The 18,970-nt window shown below is 46.1% G+C and overlaps 1 protein-coding gene across 13 annotated transcripts in view; it reads right to left on the reverse strand.

Annotated features, from left to right (window-relative positions):
- Arhgap10 (Rho GTPase activating protein 10) overlaps window positions 1-18,970 on the reverse strand; it is a 267,634-nt gene that overhangs the window by 77,608 nt on the left and 171,056 nt on the right. For 12 of the 13 annotated variants that reach the window (NR_156496.1, XM_017313016.2, XM_017313015.2 and 9 more), the window contains 2 exons: window positions 18,299-18,404; window positions 16,667-16,826 (listed from right to left, as the gene is read on the reverse strand). Coding sequence is in view for 11 of the 13 variants with exons in the window: in XM_017313016.2 (XP_017168505.1) it covers window positions 16,667-16,826; window positions 18,299-18,404 (266 nt within the window). In the remaining 2 variants the exon portion in view is untranslated. Of the gene's footprint in view, window positions 1-16,666; window positions 16,827-18,298; window positions 18,405-18,970 lie in introns of those variants that run through there. The other variant, XR_001778487.2, reaches the window with a different exon arrangement.

Below are 18,970 nucleotides of genomic sequence, written 5' to 3' on the forward strand. Positions count from 1 at the left end.
CTATCTAAATTCAGAGGACTGTGGTCAGAAGCAGCAGTGGTATTTTTGCGTTTTGATGTTTAGGTGTGTTTTTTTCTTTTTAAAGCCAAAATTAGGTCCTCAATATGTATCAACATTGTGGTAGAAAACTAGACAACCAGCTAGGTTCCCCTCAATACATTTTTCTTACTCCTCAAATCTAAAGCTTGCTGTGGATAATCCGGATTGACTCGGGATGTAAAACTGGCCTTTCCTGACCATCCCCAGATTTTGAAGACAAGTTAGTTACCACTGGAACCGTGTCTACCTCCATATGTCTGTACTTGACTCTTACATCTGCGGTTTGTCCTTCCAGTTGTTTCCCTGACAACTGAAGGAGCATGTGTTCATGGCAGTCATTTCTTCTGTAACTTTGATTCTAGTCTGTTCTATTCACTTGCATTTTAATTTGTTCGCATGCTCTGAAGTGCTGCTTTGAGCGTCTGTTTTCTTAGTTTTAGCAACCTTCCTTACAAACCATCCCTTTAACTATTTCATTTCTGAACTCCTGTCTTCCTGACTATTTAGTTAAATGTAGTTAAATGTAAATGTCAGTAAGTTTCTCTCCTCTTCTTCGGACCAGTACTTTTTCTAAAATAGATTCTTAACCCACAGCCCCACCTACCTCCTACCAGAGCACATCTGCACCGCCCATACCGCCCACTCTGGCTGGTTGGTTTCCATTATACTAACACCATAAATGGGTAGCTTGGTCAACAGCTGCTGCTCTAACGGCCTCACAGGCGACATCTCCTTCCATGCCGCCCCATGTATGATGTCCGTTTTCTTCTCTACACTAGTTTTGTCTTTCTGTCACCTGGAAGGAGTGTCATCTTTGTTTGGACAAGGCTGCTGTGACAGACCACCACAGCGTAAGGCCTGAACAGTGGAATCCTTGTTTTCCTCTCTCCAAGAGGCCACATGTTAAAAGCCAGTTACCTGAGGCAGATTCTCTTTTGACTGATGAATTCTTTTCCCTACCTGAAGCCCACTCCGTGTCTTCTTTTTCTCATTAGGCCCTTCACTTACCTACCCTTCATTATCTCTGTAAAGTCCTATGCTCTAATACATTTTGAGATTAGGGTTTCAACATATGAACTACAGAGCAAACAATCCAGTCCTTTTCCATTATGGATCAGACAAGAACACAGGCAGGCCTCTCTGCAAGCCGGTCACAGTATGCATTCAAGTTCCCTTCCATGCTACGCTGAGCATGACCCTAGCATACCTCAGTCCTTATCTAGGGAGCCTCCAGGCACAGGAAAGCAGTTTATCCACCGGTAGAGGAATGTATCGTGGTGGGGACAAAGCTTTGCCTCTCTCAGGACTCATTTCCCAGTTCCCACTTTTCCAATGGCTCTGATGACATTTTTAATGACTTTTCTTGTTTATCCCTATCTTTTCTGTACAGGGCTAGGTTCGGAGAAAATCAAGATGGACCATGGGAGACTGGGAAGAGAAGATGAGTCAAAGTCTCACTATGAAGTTGAGGCTGTCTGTGAAGTCTCAATCTTCCTGCCTCAGTGTCCCCAAGCTGTATGCACACCTGTGGGCAATCACATTGACTTAACGTCCATCCACCTGTCTCTAAGCCTGGTCCTTCATCTTTTTTAAATTTAATTTTGTTGTTTTCCCCTTAATGTGTTTTTGTTTTATTAGAGTTTGGGCTCTGTTTCTTACTCTGCTACCTCAAGACAAGCTTTTGGAAGACTAAAAAGATGGCTCCGCAATTAAGAGCTGTTTGTCTTCCAGGGGACCCACATTTGATTCCAGCCCTGACATGGTAGCTCACAGTCATCTGTAACTCCACCCCCAGGGTGTCTGACACTCTCTTTTGTCCTACATGGGCACTGAGCACAGATGTGGTACACAGATAAATATGCCAGCAAAACACAACCACACATAACAAAAGCAATACTACATTAAAAAAAAAAAAAAAAACCATGTTTGTGAGCTGCTGACAGTATGTATAAATGCCTAAGTGGAAAGATCTGGTGACAGGCGGAAACCTATAAGCCGTTAAGCTTCACTGCTGTCCGCTCTCCGTCTGTGTTGGCTGTCTCAGTATCTCCTGGGTCAGTTCCTTTATGTCAACAGTTGCTGGGCAAGGTCTATTTAGACTTCAATGGCACACCAGTGCAGCACCAACACCATAGGCTCCTTATGAAGTCTTCCTGTTACCCTCCCTTAAATTCTCCAACACATGTAAAACATAAGAACTTGAGAAGCCCACACCAAGAATACTAAGAGGGAAGGCGGTGAACATAGAAAGAATGGGGGAACACAACACAGAAGGGTTTTCTTTATGGAAGTGGGAGGAAAGAATGCAGACGTCCAGAAAAGTCAGAGAGTGCACGTGTCTGTGGCCCTGGAGACACAAGCCAGCAGAAACCGCAAAATAAAGCGGCTACATACAAGAATCAACCCCCAGGAGAGGATCCTTCCACATCAATCCATCAAAACAGCACAGCTTACTTGTGCTTATTAGCACATTAAGCACATATGACCTGATTCCGTCATTAAACCTCTAAATGATGTCTAATCCCCTCAGTGGTCATTTCCCCACATTCCCTCCTAAGCAGAACTGGCATTCCAAAGAGACTGAGCGGCTGGAGTTAGAGCAAGCCGCAATGCCTCCTCGCTGAGTTACTGCTGGGGTCAGGAAGGGGATGGCTGCAAAGAGGGAAACGCCAGGTAAGTAAGTTCCCTTTTCCATATATGATGGAGCCGAACTGACTACACAACAAAGTACAAGAGGAGACAGATGCAGGGAGTAATATAGTGGAGATTGTGGCCCAGATTCTGTGTGGTTCTGGTGTGCACTGTTTCTTTATGTGAACATATACAGAACTGTTCTCATTTACAAAGGAGTATAAGCCTTCCCCATAACCTACTAATGCAACCATTTTTTTAAGATTTGGTCTGGCACCATCTACAAACTGAAGCCCATGGGTGACAAACGTCACAGAGCTGTGTGAAGATTAACTCGAACATTCTCGGAGCCGGGGTGGGGGCTGTGCCACCAAGCACTGACATGTCTGGCTCTGGCTCTAACAGCTATAGAAAGCTCATGACTTTAGGAAACCAAATACAGGGATTTCCTTTCTGACTCCCACACATTCCAAAAGGGGGCAGACATATGCACTTTTGTGCAATTTAAACTGAGCACCGTCCACATTGTAATATTGATCAAAATGCTACGTATCATTTAAACTTTAAAAAAAAAAAGTTGACTTTTTTTTTTCCTTGGGAAAAAGGAAGACCACAAGGAACTGCCTAACTTCTGGTTTAACTGTCTAAAATCCTTCTGGACCGAGGCAGGCTGTGAGGGAATAGAGGATGCGGTACGACCGTGGCTAAGTCATGTCCGCTCTCTAAGCCTTAGCTTCTGCACTTACCTACAAACTGCACAACATGCACCGCCCCGCTACCCTTCTGAGGTCAGCGGAAAGACCACGCAAGCACACTCACCTGCTAAGAGCTACAGAGCACGCTGTATATCTTTTTACAAGAGATTTTCGAAGAAGTAATTGGGAAGACAAACTGAGGGGGGAGAAATCTAGATGGGTCATTGTGATGCAGACACACCCACAGTCAGGCTGAGTAGTGGAGAACAGAGACAAGGCAGGGCACATAAGACAGCACCTACTCCTGAGAGCCTGGAGCCCCCAGGCAGCACTTAGGAGACTGGGGGGTGAAAATAAAAACAAAGACAACCAAACTGATCTCTGACCTCCACAGTCCCTCAAAAGAATCAACCAACTGAGAAGTAGACACAGGAGTGCTTCCGAGGGGCTTTTCATCCGGTGCCAAGACAGCCTGGCGACATAGACCGGGTGACATGGGACTTACTCAGCCTGTCAGCATGTGAGCACAGGCTTCGAGACCCCCATGCCTGTCCGTGAAGTCAATACCGAGCAGCGAGAAGTGGATGACTTTTCCTGGCATGCTTACGAATGCCTACCGAGCGCAATTCAGAGCTCCCACACAATGTGCAGCAACGGAATCTGGGGGGACCGGCTCTCCGCCTCGGGATCTCTACGATGGGAACTGACATACACTTCACCTACCAGAGAGGATGATGACAGCATCCGAGATGAAGGAACAGGACCTCATCCTCAGCCCTGCCACAGAGGTTCCTGCTGTAGCCGTTAGCGGACATCCAGTTTGAAGGAAAAAGAGGTGGGTAAGGCCCGACTCTGCTGGCTGGTGAGCCATTTTTAAACTGACCTAAAACATCCCCTAGGTGGTGTCGGGGTGGCCCACCGTGTTCATGCTGCTTGCCTAAAACGATTCAGATGCTACTTTAAGGCCTTCTAGGACTCTGAAGTTTGGTACATGCCATGCCAGATGCCCACTAGCAACCTATGAACACAGTCCTGGGTCTGGCATTTATTTGGGGAACATGGCATCCACTGCTGCACTTTCACCACTGTGCCCTGTGACCCCTGTGGGGAAGAGACAGCATAAGAAAGCCTGAGAATGGCTTCCTCAGAGCTGTATCACCTAAGCCCATGGCTTGTGTGCCCTAAGATACTCATCTGGGAGGGCAACTGCACCTCTGAGTACTTCCAGCAAGTATCACAAGAGTGTGATCTTTCTTTGAGACCTTGATATGGTGAGCAAGCAGGGCACCAGGCTTTACTGGGAAGGCGCCTGACTAAGGCAGGCCGCCTGCTTCACACAGCAATCGTGCTCACTCTGACTTTTAGTGAAACAGAACCTGCAAGATTAAAAGATGTCTAGGAGACCCAGGCTGGCATGGTCCCCTAAAGTGCATGAGCAAAGACCATCTATCTTAGGGTAGCCACCGTCTGGCAAGAATGTACTAGTCAAAACATTTAGCTTTGACTGAGGGCAGTAGTGTTTGCCATTGCAAACACTATTAGGGTGTGGTTCGGTGACAATGTGTACATAGTAGGCATGAGGATTCAATTGCCAACACTTAGAAATTATTTTTAAAAATGGATGTTATAAGCTAAGATAATAACATACGCTGAGCTCTCAGTTGTTCCAGATTAAACGCAACACTGGAAAGAAAATCCACAAGGTTTCAAATGACACCATGAACTTAGACGGACAAAATCTAATGAGACCAGGGTGACCTTTTAATTTTACATTTTTTGTGTGTCTGTATGTTTTGTCCACGTGTATATCTGTGCACCATATGAGTGCATGTTGCTAATAAAGGCCAGAAAGTGGCATCTGATCCTCAAGAAACATGGTTAAGAATGGCTGTGAGCCACCAGGTGCATCCTGGGATTGAACGCAGGTCCTCTGGGAAGCAGCCAGTGCTCTTAACCACTGGACTGTCTGTCTAGCTCTTCCAAGGCGAACTTTTCATCTGCCCAAGGCCATTGCTACTGCTTCCCCTTATCCCCAGAAGGCTGGGTACCACAGTGTCTCCAAAAGACAGAGCCAGCATTTCTTCATTACCCTACCCATTCATTTGAAACCGAAAATGACCTCTGGGCTTTTACCTTCTGTGGCTAATCTGAGGGTTTATTACTGCAATGAGAGATTTCCTGAGGCTGGTGTTCCTGATGAGAAAGACAGGGATCAGACGAGTGGCTTCCCTATCCCTCCTGTCAGGTTCCAGAGAATGATAAATAAGAGCAGAAGACAAAAAAGGCAGCGTTGACAAAAACTTCCATGAACCCTGATACCACTCATAGATTTTTAGGTTCCCAGTTTCCTCACAGGCCTAGGTTGCCATCCTGAGATTTCCTAAGACTCTTGAAATAATATACACAATCCCTGAATGTACGCAGGCAATTTTCTGAAAATAGAACCCAAAGCTTTCATGACATTTTCAGAGTCACCACTGAGCTAATAAAGCTTCAGGAAGACAGGTGAAAGGATGTCAGGTGTAGAAATGGACTTTTCATGTTCAGTGGCCAGATGAAGGCCAGACCAGAAGGCCAGCCAGGTGCAGAATACCATGGGACAGCACAGGCCTTCAGAGCAGAGATCAACATCCTGGGAAACCATCCCCATAAAAGAAAGAGATTATTCAAGAGCTGGGGAAGTACCAGAAAAGTGGTGGGGTGGGGTGGGGGAGGCAGGAGTGTTACAGAGTATTTGAGCCTGTTTCTAGTTTAGGGTGTGGCTCAATCCTTAGCACACACCTTTAATCCCTCTGGCTGGAATACAGGCCAGCCCTTAGTACTCACCTGTAATTCCAAACAATGAAGGTAAAGTCTGTAGAAGAAAGAACCCATGTTTGAAAGCGATGTCTAGTTGAGTGTCAGACAAAGTGATGAGTCAGAGAAAGATTTGACAGAAAAGGATATGCCCAACTCTTATGAGAAGAGAAAGGGAAGCTACTTAAGGGAGAGACTGCCAGTACAGGAGAAGGGAGTACAGTCCAGGAATACAGTGGAGTCCATGGAGAGCAGTGCAGTAGAGTTGGGAAGGAGAGTGGAGCAGCGCGGAGAGAGAGAGAAGGAGGCAGTTTCACCGGGAGAGTTTTACAGAGACAGACTGAAGAGAGAACAAGCTAGACACCGGTAAAGACAAAGTGAGCAGATTAGAAAAGAAAGCTAGAGTTAGTATGAGGTCAAGCAGAGCAATTCAGTCAGAGGCTGAGAGAAAAGCCAGATTGAATCAATAAGCCTGGAGACGAGTTTGAACCAGCACAGCTGAGTTGAACCAGCTACCCAGAGCTCAGAAAGAACTAGAAAGGGTGAGCATATTCTGCAGTAAGTCTCAGAGGCTGAAAACATTCTAGGCCTAGATTAGACTGTACCCATGCTAGAAGCTTCCAGACTAGGCCTAGGTCTGCAGAGACAGGCAGCAAACCTCGGAGACAATTACAAGAGGAGAATAAGTTACTTTGACAGGGAAGGGCAGGGAGGATAGGCAGGGAGAGGGGAAGGGAGATGAGGTAAATGGTGCTGCTTCAACCTTGGACTGAGAAGATAAGAACTGAAGAGAAAAGCTTGAGGCAATCCATCTGTAACAGGTTAGGCTGGTTAAAAAGACAAGACCTGAAAGACAGACAGCGCGCCCAGGTTCCAGGTATAAAATCATGGGCTCAGGGTCAGGTTCGGAAGAGGTCTAGGTTTGGAATGCTCCAAAGGACCAGTTTCCACTTAAAGCTGTGTGACCATACTCTTGATGTCACATAGGAGATACTCAAAGCTATAGCACCATATAAATACTGCTGAGCTTAATCAAAATCATTAAAAGAGCCTGATTATGAGAAATGAACTAAATTGTAGGTGTCTCATACTCTCTCCACAATCTGACAGATGACTATGTGTAATGAAAACCCTGGCAAATCAAAGAGGTGAAAAAAACTGATTTTAGTAAGAAGAATCAACAGGAACTTAAGATTGCCTTGATTAGGACCTGAAGGGCATCAAGAGTCAAGGAAAGAGCTTTTCACTGACAGCCTTTGCACCCCTAGTCAGAGGACACCCCGTCTCCCTGGCCTTCCCATTCTGCCTCCATCTGAGATCTACCACGGAGGACCCTTCAGGCTGGGTACCCAAGAGCAACGTCACACTAACAAGCCTAGTTTCTTTATAGCCTGATTCCAAGTTGGTAAGAGGAAAAACTAGGACTCTGCCCAGAGCCCACTGACTGAAAGATACCATGTGTAGTCCAGTGGTGACTAGCAGAGCTAGAAAAGAGCAAACCAAAACTTGCATACAGTGATGGCGAAGCTCGTGTCCATTGTGAGCAGGTCTCCGAGGGTTTGGGCAGTGAAATATAAGAATCAAAGTACTGTAAGTCACTGCAGAAGTAGGAGGACCCAGATGCAAATAAATAAATAAATGAAAAGGAAGTGACTCTGAGTTCTAAATTTTCTCCAAGTTTTGGCTATGCAGAGGTAGCAGGGACCCTTTGGAATATATGAGGGCATTTTCCTCTGCACAAGTCCTACTCTGATGGAGAATATGTCTGAGAACTTCAGTGGTATACTTGTCCTGTGAGCATCCCCAAACAGAAAATTTGAATATAATAAATTCTCTCTCTCTCTTTCTCTCACACACACACACACACACACACACACACACACACCTACCTACATGACACTCAAACTTTCTAATTTGAAGCATTTCTTTATTTGTACTTTAGATTAGATTAGGTTAGTTAGAGAACTGGTAAAGCCTATGAAAGTATTTCAATATTCAGGAAATTACAAGGTCTGAAACCTAAAACGCTCTGGTCCTAAGCACTCTGAGAAAGAGCTGTTCATGTACCCTTTTACTATTCCAAATTTTTTTCATGAAAACTGTGTAATTTATTTTCAAGACTAGCTTATAGCTCAAAAATTTAAAAACTCATTTCATTACATTTTACTGCAGTAGTATTTCATGTTTATCTTGTTCTACTTAGAATGTTTATTGTAACTTGAGATTTCTGAACATATTTTCAGGCATCATACAGGTGATTAAGTGTGATCCAAAACTATTTCAAATCTGTTATTTAAGATCAACTTAGGATGATAATCCAACCCACTAAACAATTGAGCCTTCCAGAGAGTCACTGCAAGACTACATACACTGCCTTAGGTTGGATTCCTAGCAATCCCCACAACTACATGACCTTCAGCAAACTCTTAATCCAATCTCCAATGTGAGGTACAGACAACCTAATATCTACCTTGGAGCTGCTGCGCACAACAGTAGCTGAGACGGTGACATCAGATACCTAACAGAGGGGTGCACTTAGGAAAGGCCGGGAGCTGCCATTTCCACAGCCAAGTCAATGATATGGACGTGAGGCAGGCGGTGAAAACCAGGGCGGAGCTTCGTCCCGGGTGAGGAGCATCCAGCACACTTGAGGTGGGCAGGGAAAGAGAAGTGAGGCAGAAGAGGCAGCAGCAAGGGGCACCTTCCCTGCCTGACCCACTTGTTCTGAAAACCACCTGACCTCTTGTTTTTCTCAAAAATGACACAAATTAATATAGTCATTTTATTTAAAATGTGACTGTTCAAACATATTTATCAGCTAAGGAACAGGCTTTAAAGAACAAAAACCAGGTTCAAATGTCGGCTCAGCCACTTTCTACTTTTGAATGCAGCCTGACTGTGCACTTTGTTTTCAGCGTGAGGTGCAGGTGTTAGCTAGCCCTGTCCTGGTTACTCACGGACGGACAGACGGCCTTTGGGTTTTGTCTGACAGGTGAGGGCGCTGGCAGCGAGGCTGAAGAGATCCCAGGAAACACCCCACAAGCGGGGAAGCAGAGCCCCACACAAGGGACTGACTTTCAGCACTCCTGATGACAAACGGTCTATAAACTACTTCAGAGAAATTTCAGAAGAGGAGCCAAGCTAGGCCTGGCACCGGATCATTTACCACTTAGGTTTTGAAATTATTATTCCCAATCCTGTCTTGGGCGGTGCTGAAGAGAAACCTCTGAAGACTTCGCAGCTTTGTTTTACAGAGGAACAGAGCACTGGTTCCAGAGGCAGACGTCTAGCCCATACACCCCTGCGCTAACCTCCCCCTATTAGAAAGGGCCTGGCAGTGTCTACTCTCCAGCCTGCCCACACCCACTCCACACAGCACCCGACTCCCCGCCACGTGCTGGGAATACAAACGCCCTGAAAGAGTTGAGCAGGATCAGGTTCCACACCCTCACTTTTCAGAGGACAGATCTCTGCATCTCCGAAACTCCAGATACTTCTGCAGAGAATGTCAGGGTGGGCGAGACCTCCGAGGTCAGCAATCTTTACCTCAGCCCTGCTCCGTACTCAGCTCCAACACCTGGCCTTCCTTTGCTCAATCAAAAGCTCACTCCTGGCAAATTCGTCCGCCTCCCTTGTACTTAGAGCGCTTTCTCAGCCCGCAGAGAACCCACCCTCCCTTATCGCAGCCCTCCCACCCTCTGGCTCCTTCTCTATGTGGGTATGCTAGGTACCCACATACTTCAGAATGCTCCCTGCCCCCAGATCTTCTCTTCTCAAACTACCACGGTGGTCCCTGGGAGCAGACACCCTCAGGAGCCTTTCTCTGGGCCCTGGCTCTCGGCTACCCAGTGCAAACTTGGGAATCCTGTCATCACTGTTTCCCCTCTCACCTGAAAAGGAAAGTTTCCTGCGCTGTGAGAGCCTTTTTAAAAGTCATGTCTGAATGTAAACCCAAAGCATGGAACAGCCAGCACCAGAGACACAAGGGGGACATCTGGAGAGTATTCTGTACGTGTCCACAGTTTAACATTGCACTGATGGCTGCTGGGAAACTGTCATCTGCAGTATGCAAAGCTCCACAGATATTAATTGTGAGAATGTGCAAGCACTCTGAGTAAAACACCACAGTACTGATATCCAATGTGAGCACCGCCTCCCTGAGTCACCGCTAGAATACCCGTATACCTGATCAATGCAAATGCTACCTAAAAGGTTGTTACTTGGTATCATTTGGGTCATAATGGCAAGGAGAAGAGACTGCATGCTTCGAGAATGTATTCCCCTCCCTCCCCATGGTACTTTCCATCAGTGGTTGGCTGACTGATTCCTAGCATCCTTCCCATTGGCCGACCCCTAGCACTCTTCCCATTGGCTGACTCCTAGCATCCCCCCATTGGCTGACTCTTAGCATCCTCCCCATTGCCTAACTCCTAGCATCCTTCCCATTGGCTGACTCCTAGCATCCTTTCCAGTTGTCCTCCTTTGTTCTTTATGATTGGGGGCAGGGTGCTGGCTGACAGGAGACTTATATATTTCCAACCAGAAAACAAAACAAATAAACAAAAAACAGAGCATAGGAAAGAAACTTCCAGAAAGGAAACAGAAATTGACATTCTGCACAGAGCATGATCATCACAGATGATCTCTATTTCTAACCAAGAAAAATGTAACTATCCTAGCTTGCTTTCTGTTGCTGTGACCAAACTGACCAAAACCAAAACCAAACCAACTCGGAAGGAAAGGTTTTATTTGGCTCACAGGTTACAACCCATCATTGGGGGAAGCCAAGGAAGGCTACAAGCAGAGGCTTGACTCGGAAACCACCCAGGAACCTGCTGGCCAGCCTGATGGAGACAGTTCCTCAGCTGTAAGTCCTTCCTCCCAGGGGTAGTCTAGGTTTGGATCAAGCTGACCAAAACCAAAACAAATTAGTAGCATAAGGCTCCTCATTCCAAATGCTAACATGATTTCTTTGGAAAAGCTATCAAGAAAATCTCCATCAACAAAAAGTTTTATGCGAGCAACGTTTTATAGTCTCTGTGTGCCCTGGGGTCTAAAGAGACTACAAGGTATAAAGGTCAGTCCTAAGACAAACTCGATGACCTCCTGTCTCCACGAGAATCAATGAAATACTTGAGCAAACTGAAATATCACGTGAGGCTCAGGTCAACCCAAACCATTCCATCACACCGAGAAGTCAAAATAAGACATTCAACTGGATTATAGTCCTAATCATCTAAAATGATTAGGTGGAGAGGCGCTCGACTCTTATGTTATATGGCACCATTCTTTGCAGCATTAATGTGAAATTAGAGATCCCAAGAAAGGCAGCCTAACATTAATGTGTTCTTTGATGGTCTCAGAGTTCTTTAGGATTTTCATGGGCCTTTGGATGGACAGTCATGCTGTAGACCTTAGTGCATAACTATGGGTTCAATGTACACAGACAAATGCCTGAGAACGTTACACCGACTCTGCTGTCTCTCTAACGGGCTCCTTACACCCACAAGGACAAGAAGCACCAGCTAGCTGCTCAGCCCTCAGGTACTGCAGGCCCTTCTGGGTCCCTCCTCCCAGAGGACTCATGACACTCCTATCCTGCACACTCCCAGATCCTCAAGGGTTGCCTCTCACCCTTACTCCCAACGGGAAGGAACCTTACTCCTGCAGGACCCCATGCCACTTGCCCTTTCCCACGTCTCCTGTCACAGGCAGCCACTGGCATGCCTAATCACACTCTTAGGCAACTCTTACACAAGCACGGGATCTCTTATGACTCCTCTTTTATCACTGCTGCTAAGTCTTGACATTTTCTCTAGGACAGTGTTTGTATTCCAACAACACAAAACAAAGCATCCGGCATCAAACACTCTCAGTCCAAGCCCAAACACTGCCATCTGGCTGTGTCCCCATGAACAAGTTCATCTATCACTGGGCAGTATGCATACGAATTCTGTACCTAGGTAGATATTATCACATACACTGAAGGCATGTGACCACGTGTTCCTGAATACATACACAGTTGGGCTGTTTGTTGGTTATGTCCTTGTTTAGGAGGAGTGCAGTACACAAGAGACTGTGCTAGGTGAATAAATATTCTATCACCAAACTAGTCTTTTCAAACTCCCTCAGCAGGGTGGCCTGGAACTTAATGTCCATCTGCTTCAGTCTTTGTCCTATAGACAGGCACAACAATGCCCAGCTTCATGGTTTTAGCATGTATTTTAAATGTCTGTAGACACAAAGACCTCCAATCACATTACTGTCAGAAGACACAAATTCTGCATTTTAATGAACTAAAAGCTGATCTCATGCCGGGGACTATTCTGTCTATTTGTAAATTTCCCTCAGATCTCTCAGAACTGAGTTCCCCCACGGTCCAATGAGAGCCATATAGATTAGACAGGAGGTTCTGCTGGGTAAGGCTTTTCACCCTGGAACGCCCTGTCTTCTTGACCATGCCCTTACTCTACTGGAGCCCTCCCTCCTGAGAATGTATGCCTCTACATGCTGTTGCACACCCTAGTCAATTAAGCTGCCTGAAGCAAGTTTACCTGAAACCCTGTGCTGTCCTGAGAGCCACTAGTGTCACGCACACCCTGTCCACACCCAGCCAGACTCCCTTTCTAACCTCATCTCACATTTCTTAGTGCCATCTTCTCTGGGTAACCGTCTCCTACCCTAGGATATGTTCTGCACACCTCCACTCTACAGGGCATCCAAACTAGCTTCTCAGAGATAGCCCGCAGTGAGCACACGCATGCATGCACGCACATGCATGCGCGTACACACACACCAAAGCGGACACAGTCTTCCCATGGAGCCCTTGGCATGCTCTCCATTTCCCACACTGTATCTTATCTCGAGTTTTCCTTTCCCATAACAGAACTCTCATGTTTAGTTTCCCCCAATCACATACAGCTAACTCACAACAGGCACTCGGCAAACAGTGCTCTGAATTAATGTATAATAAGTACATAAAAGTCACAAAGCCACAGATATAACCGCAGCTGGAAAAATCTGTGGGAGGTACAGAGTACCCATTCTACAATGGAAAAACAATTTTCTGTCTTGCAAAAAAAGGAAAATAACACACACCACCCTGATAATGCTTTTGGCCCAGGAATATTCTGTTTAAAAACAACATCTTAATGTTTAGTGTGCAAAAGAAAGCAAGACATATGGAGCGAGTTTCCTAGCAAGTACATATGGATTTTATAAGCAGCAGCAGCAAAGGGCAGGGAAATCATGGCCTCCGACGCAGAGGAACTTCGTCTCCTCCTCACTCCGAGGTGCAGCTGGAGAGCTTCTGCTTCAATAGAAGGGCTTGCTCTCTGCTTTGGGGATGCTCCTGCACTCACATTCCCTTGGGGAAGGAAAATAAGCACCAAGAGAATAAGGCAGCCCTTCAATCACAGCCACGCCTCCTGTCCAGTGCTCTGTACTCACGGGCAGGCACTGTCCTCACTCACTCACGGAGCTCTTGCACACTCCCCTTAGGCTGGGCACTGACGGTGCTTTCCTCCCTCACAAACCTTTTAACCCCTCCTGGCCTCGCTCTCCTCTTTGCTTCTTATTCTGAAATGTCTATCAAAAAAAAAAAAAAATCCCTCTGTCCCTCACTACTTTCCAGTCCAATGGAGGCATGTGGCTAATATGGACACAAACATCCACTCACAAACACCTTTGTCAGCAGATTTATTCTTCCTTAAAGCAGGCCCCATGTAGGCCACGCAGCCCTGTTAACTTCTCAGGAAAAAAAATAAAAATAAAAAATACGAACTTTGAAATACACAAGGGAAGTCGGAGGAAGCCAGGAAGTAAGGAACTGCAAATGAAAGCAAGCTGCCCCTCAGCTCAGTCATATTATTCCACACCTCAGCCTCAAGCCTTGCATACAGAGCCAGCCCACCTCCTCTCTCCACCTTTCTGGATAAGTGTGATGACCAAACCCTCACCAAAGAAGCCCTCTCTTTACAGCATATGGAGACTGTCACAGAACGCGACAACTGGACACAAGGAAGGGACCAAGGGATCATAGAGAGCCAAGCCACAAGAGATACGCCTCCATCACAGATCCTATCTGTATGGCCAGATGACACTGGAAGGGGAGCTGGCAGAGGCTGGAGAAAGAAAGAGAGCTGGGAAAGTGATGTAACTGTTTCAACTAAACACACACACAAGAAATCTCAGCACTTTTCATCTAGTTAGGCTGTGTCCAGCCACAGAGGGGCAGAGAAAAACCACAAACTTGGCTCTAAAACAATGCACCTCTAAGAGTGGAGTGCACGGCTGCCCTCTTCTGCCTGGACACAAGGACTGGCTCACCAGGGCTATTCAGAAATCTCTATGAACCGATCAACTCAGGAAGCCATCACCATTTTCCTGTAAAAACACCACGTGGTCATTTCCCTGGAAGCAGGGCTTGGAGTCCCTCTTACCCAAGAGCAAGACCCTAAGCCCAGTTCTCATGGATGAACTGCACTCGAGTTCCCCTAATTAAGACTGAATATAAAATAGTTAAGCTACTGTCACATTCAGGAGATGGTAGTCTAATGATGTATTTTTCTGAATGTGAACAGTAGCCATCTTCCCTGGTGACTCAGTACATGCTGAGGCTCAATGGAAGTGTGGCAGGACCATAAATGAAGGCATAAGTTCACCCCCAGATGCTACCAAAAAAGTAAGACTCACTGCCTCAAACAAACTGTCTTTACCTTATCAGTATAATTGACAGATCGGGTATGAGGTTTAACTTGTCAGAATAAATGTAAATTTATGTGTGGCCAAACTGCTCCAACAAGTAGCCAGTACAAGGACCCAGGAAGAGCTGTGCTCACAGCTGGCTCTAAGGGAATGTCTGTCTGCTGTGTCTTTCCCACTGCCCCACGGCCCAACGGGTGAGCCAGATGCATTAATCCATCAGCAGTCACTCCCTGTGGATGGAAAGCATAGACATACATTACGTACCACTGTGCTCAATGGTCCAGCAGAAACAGTCAACACCTAAGAAAACACGCTACAAGTGCAGCAGGCCGGGTAAGAGTTGCAGGAGTCAGCCCCGGACATGGTTGTCACCTACTTCCCAACCAGGCCTGCCAGTATCTCTGCTTCGTCCCAGGACCTGCTACAGGCTTAGCATGTATTACAATCTTTACATCGTTTTTAGCACACATATGAATGACCATGTATCTTTCCGGTCCTCACATTCCCTGCATTACAGGCAGCCACAGGGAGCTAGCAAGGCCACGGACTATACCTGACAGAAGTGGGGCCATCTAGGACTCCTTGAAAGACTCTATTTTTAAAAGACACATTTTGCCTGGGTTGCAGAGTACTGAACAACACAACAGTCACCTAAGAGAAGACTTTAATCCAGAAATTCTTCCCCTAGTGCCCAGATTTGGCAGTACAGGTAACAAGCTGAAATTCTTAGGACAAGAAGAGGGGCAGAATTATAAACTTTTAACTAGGAGAGGTCCAAAAAGGCTAATAAAAACTTTGCCCCAACCAAAGTTGCTTTTTGGTTAGACTGTTAATGTGTCGTTAAGGGTAAAAGTTTGCCTTGCTCAATCCTGAGCACCCGTCTTTGCTTTTCTTAACAGGAAGAAACTTAGTCCTGAGGAATGTAAGTGCTGAGCAATGGGCACTGGGCACAAACCCACCCTCTCACACACACTGCCCTGAGGGACCCCAACCAGTCGGCCGCATTCCCAACACGCACCATCATGGGGCAGACTACACACCAGACACAGCCACACTCAGGTCTGAAGCTGGGTGCAAGATCCTCTAAAACCTGAAGCCAATCTTTGCCCATGCTCCAGACTGAAGCCCTGCCGCTCTAACCGGAGGCAAAGGGGATGCAGCCTTCTAGGCCAGCAATGCTGGCCCATGAGAGTGAATCCTCGTGACATAGAAATGTGCCTTCCTGTCTCTTTCTTTCCAGCCTCCACTCCCACACAGCATCACCATGATTTACCATGCTTTGGCAGGGCCCCAAACACTAATCGTGCTTCCTAGAAACCACTGAAGTCATGAACCAAAATAAGCCCCTGGTCCTTCTAAGTTAACTTCCCAGGTATTTTATCACCACAGAAGGGTGACCAGCAGGTCCCCGGTCCGTGTTACTTCCATTTGCTTTTTTATTTCTCTGAGCTAAAAAGCCCTCTCTTGACCAAGGGGATAAGACATGCAACTAACACATAAAACTGAGGAAATCCAAGGCTAAGAATGAAAGTGCTCAATTAGCTATTAAGTTAGACTGTGCTCAATCACTCCTGCACTGTGTACTCATCGCATCTGGAGGCAAAGCTTCCTCAGTGAAGCGAGGAGGAGACCGGATAAGACTCATGCACAGAACTCCGTCAGAAGACAACTGAATGTCAACTTCTGGGGAATAAATTCACAGCGATGACGAGACAGCAATACAGACAAATAACAAAGCTGTGTAATAAGTTAACGAGCCACATTCACAAATACTATTAAGGAAGAAAGGACAATGGTACCTTTTCATGGTTTTCAATTAAGATTTCTACAACGATATTCTGAAACTTCAAATCCATGATGGCGGCAACAGTCTCTTCCTGTGGTCTCATCAGAGTTGGTCCAAACACCACCCCTAAATTCGCCACTGTCATTAGATTCTGCTTCGAGTGACTTGACACGCTAATATTGATTTAGAAAGAAAAAAAAAGTCTTAGTTGGGTGGCGATAATAATAGAGCATTCAATAATCTGCATTTTCCTTAACAATAACGTACGAAAAAACAGAAGAAACGAACAGTCTTCAGTGTCTGCCTGTGACCCCTGAACCAAACAGCAGCCAGCACACACAAGCTGGTTTGTCCCCTCCCGCTCCCCACTGTCCCCTTCCCTGCTCTCCAGTCTTCCTTCTCCTTCTGTAACCAGTCTCCTCAGGTACAGGCTCCTTCCATGCTGGTATTCTGATTCACTTCATGCCTGAGCAACAGATCAGCTGCCCTCACAGGGAAGTCCCCAAGACAGTGAGCTCTCTCAGATGTGTGTCACAGGAATGGAAGGCTAACATCACTGCGGACCTTGCCAGACTGAAGGACAATTCTGCCAAGTTGTTCCCGCTAAGGAGAGACCTCATGCTAGTTAGCTCATTTTCAAGCAGCCTTTCTTTCAACAGTCCCTGTCATCATTTCCTACATGTATTTGATCAATATTAAACAGACAAGTGGAATTATGTAGATATAAAGAATTGTGCAGCTGTCTGGAGCCAATGATTGGAAATGAAAACGGAATCTCCTAAATTAATCATAGTCCGTTTCACAAGCATAAGTCATATTGCTTGTCGTTTCAACAAGTGTGTATCCCTCCACAAATCACACGCACATAGAAAAAAGCAGCCAAGAACACCCTATCTTCCCTCAGCTGGCCATCCCCTTGCTACCACAGACGGCTAGACTCCACGCAGCTTTAAACACTTAGATCCGTTCCTTCGAACACCCTCTCTCTCTCCTTGCAATCCTGCAGCTCCAGGAGCACAGCAGACAGGAGTGCCCATCAGCCCTTCACTCAGCTCAGGACTTCCCGCTACAAGAGATGGCCATCACAGCCCAACACAGGCTCTCTATCGTCTTAACACACCTTGTCTGCTCCCTAGTTGAAATCGTTTTAACATTTGCTATAACCTGTTTCTTTTCTCCATAAGCTTCACAGAGTAGAGCCACCATTCATCTTGTCCAACTATGTGTCCACTGGCACTTTCAAAAGGCACTTGGTTGTATTTAGAGAAAACACAGGTTCCAAACACTGTTCTTCATTCAAATTGTACCGATACAGTGATTTGGGAGTTGTTTTGTACATACAGGGCTGTAATGCATGGATGCAGCCACCATGAGATTCAACAAACCTAAAGGGCACATTCAGTCTCAGCATTAGATGTGTTTGGTACCAAGTCCAATTTGCTAACAGACTCACAGTTCTATTCCCACAATCTGTTAGGACAAAACATAAACAGTGCCCTCTCCTGTCACCGAGCTGCTGGCAGAGGTGTAAGCCGCTTACATAGCATCAAAGGGCATTCTACTTCACCACCCTTGGGGATACACGGTCCAGCCAAGAACAACAGCAGCACTGATGAGGGAGAGCTGATGGGGAAGGAACACTCACTTGGTTAGATGCTTCACCAAGATATCCAACATCTCCTTATTCTTCTCTGGCAGTTTGTGTACCAAGAAGTGGATGGCATTAACTCGGGATTCCGGGCTGCCGCTCTCTTTTTTTTTAAGAAGGAAAAGAGAAAGTGGTCAATAGGGTACTCAGAATCAAACAGACTGCCCTTAAAGACGATTGATAACAGTTTGTTTAGGAGCTGAAAAAAATAATGAATTTAATCATTGTGGGCAACTTTTGGAGAAAATTAAAGTATCTTCGTCCCTCTACTTTTCAGGTACCTCTCACACAGCTTCATGCATGCATGAGGCCTGCCTTTCCCAGGTTGGTGTTAGCAGCACAGGCAACTCCAGTAGCCAGCCCCCTGAAAAACACCTTTTCTAGTAAGCTTGTAGCTCACATGGCACTCGCCAGTCTTTGGCAATCCACCAGGAAACACAAGTCCAATATCAATCCTTCTAGCTACAGGCTCAAGTGAATCTCCCCCAGAATTGAGGCTCAGGTTACATCACTTAGGTGCCTCAGGAAGGGGCAGTTCTAAACTGAGCTCATGCCTTATTTTGATGATGTATGACAACGCATGCCGACAGAAGAAAAAGTGTGCGTTTTACAATACCTAACCAAGAGATGGCACACAAACCACATAGGACTCTGCAAGGAAGTGCCAGG

This window comes from Mus musculus, chromosome 8, assembly GCF_000001635.26.
Source record: "Mus musculus strain C57BL/6J chromosome 8, GRCm38.p6 C57BL/6J".
Classification (NCBI taxonomy): Eukaryota; Metazoa; Chordata; class Mammalia; order Rodentia; family Muridae; genus Mus; species Mus musculus.